General features: G+C 45.5%; 1 protein-coding gene across 1 annotated transcript; it reads left to right on the top strand.

Annotated features, from left to right (window-relative positions):
* The first annotated feature begins 618 nt into the window (after nucleotides 1-618).
* On the top strand, nucleotides 619-1,644 carry LOC138886130 (uncharacterized). Its single transcript, XM_070167165.1, has one exon. The coding sequence runs from the start codon at nucleotides 619-621 to the stop codon at nucleotides 1,642-1,644; it is 1,026 nt and encodes a 341-aa protein (XP_070023266.1).
* The last annotated feature ends 281 nt before the right edge of the window (nucleotides 1,645-1,925 follow it).

The raw sequence follows: 1,925 nt of genomic DNA, 5'->3' as shown, positions 1-1,925 counted from the left end.
AAGGGTGGTTGGTTTGTGGTTCTTAAGGTAACTCATCCATTCAACACAAGGCCAATGGGCAAGGTAGCCATGACTAGCAAAAACTTGGGCACAAGAGTTGTTGACCCGTCAAGGGGGTTTGTGGAGTTAGAGTCTAAATTGAAAGAGGAGTTCCAAAGGGTGAAACAACAGATGGCAGAAATGTATCAGTCTTGGATCAGGGGGCATCCTCCACCTTCATTCCCCACTAACTACACTGAAAACCCTGCAACTATCCCATCACTATCACAAGTCCAGGTTCCCACTGCTGTTGATATCTCCCCACAACCTTTTCACACTCCACCCCTCAAAAGCACATCATATCCCGCCCCTTTGACCACTCATGCTCTTGTAGTTCCTCCCCCAGCTACTTTTCCTCGATCCTCTAACGAGGTTGTGTTCAAAGTCCCTGATGCCCAACATTATGCACCATAACCAACTTTCAAAGTCTCAGATTCATACTCTCTCGCTCCTCATTTTGAGCCTCCTGGTGAAACTGAAAAGCTTGCTAAGATAGTGGAGCAAGATGAGATATCCAGGAAGGTGAAAATCTTAGAGCAGTCTTTAAGAAACATGCAAGGGATAGGGAGCCAGATGAGCATGGCTTACAAAGACTTGTGCTTTTTTCCTGACGTCCAACTGCCTGATGGGTTTAAGATGCCAAAGTTCAATTTATATGACGGGTATAGAGATCCCATGGCCCATTTGAGAGGCTACTACAGTAAGATGAGAGGCGTCGGTGGGAAAGACAAATTATTGATGGCGTACTTCAGTCAAAGTCTGGGTGGGGCAGCTCTAAAGTGGTACACCCGCCAAGATGCTGGCAGGTGGTACACGTGGGATGATATGGCTCTGGCCTTTGCCAGACACTTTCAGTACAATATAGAAATTGTCCCAGATCGCATGTCCCTCGCCAAGATACAAAAGAAGCCTAATGAAAGCTTTAGGGAATACAGGCTCAAATGGAGAGAGCAAGCTGCCAGAGTTCATCCTCCCATGGAAGAAAAAGAGATGGTCGAGTACTTTCTTCAAGCTCAAGAACCAACTTACTTTGGGCATTTGATCACGGTTGTGGGTAGGTATTTTAATGATGTGGTAAAAATGGGAGAAATGGTAGAAGATGGGCTGAAATCTAGCAAGATCATGAGTTATTCTGCTTTAAAAGCCACAACACAAGCAATTCAGAACAACACAGGAAGCTCGCTGGGTCAGAAGGAACACGATGATGTTGCCATGGTCGTTTCAGAGTCACGACATGGACCAAAGGGTACGCCTCACCAATATACCCAGCCTCAACTCCAACCCCAAACCTATCCCCGAGCTCCACATAATCCACCTCAGTATTATCCTCCAAACAATGTCTGGTCATCTGCCCAACCACCAGGTCACTCCCTATGGCGAGCGCCAGCACCGCATAATGATTTCTTGCCTTCCCAACATTTTCGAGCACCCAACAACCCAAGAAAACGGGGGCAAGGAAGGGAACAAAGGCAAAGAAATAGTTTCACGCCAATTGGGGAGTCTTACACAAGCTTATTTGAAAAGTTAAAGCATTTTGGCCTGATTGAGCCGCTCCTCGGCTATACTCCAGACCCATATGCAAAAGGCTTTGATCCTACTGTATGATGCATGTACCACTCTAATTTCCAAGGGTATAGCATTGAATATTGTCGTTCCTTAAAAAAGGAAATAGAAAGAATGATTCAAGAAGGGGTAATTGTGATCAATGACAGTGACAGGGAGCACGCGAACCCTCTTGGGAACTTGTTGACTGAAGTTTATGATATTGAAGTTGGTAATGGTCTTGGCAATATTGATGAGGAACTCAGTGGCTAAGATGTCGTGCTTGGTAATTGGAAAGACGCTCCATTTCTTGGTTAGCCGGAGAGGAGTTTTTGTGGTTTATT

The sequence above is a fragment of the Nicotiana sylvestris genome, chromosome 2 (assembly GCF_000393655.2).
Source record: "Nicotiana sylvestris chromosome 2, ASM39365v2, whole genome shotgun sequence".
Lineage (NCBI taxonomy): Eukaryota > Viridiplantae > Streptophyta > Magnoliopsida > Solanales > Solanaceae > Nicotiana > Nicotiana sylvestris.
The sequence above is the reverse complement of the archived record's forward strand: the minus strand, read 5'-3'. Positions and strand labels throughout refer to the sequence as shown.

Excerpts from the sequence above, each read along its gene's own strand:
- LOC138886130 (XM_070167165.1), top strand. The coding sequence starts at position 619 with ATGGCTTACAAAGACTTGTGCTTTTTTCCTGACGTCCAACTGCCTGAT.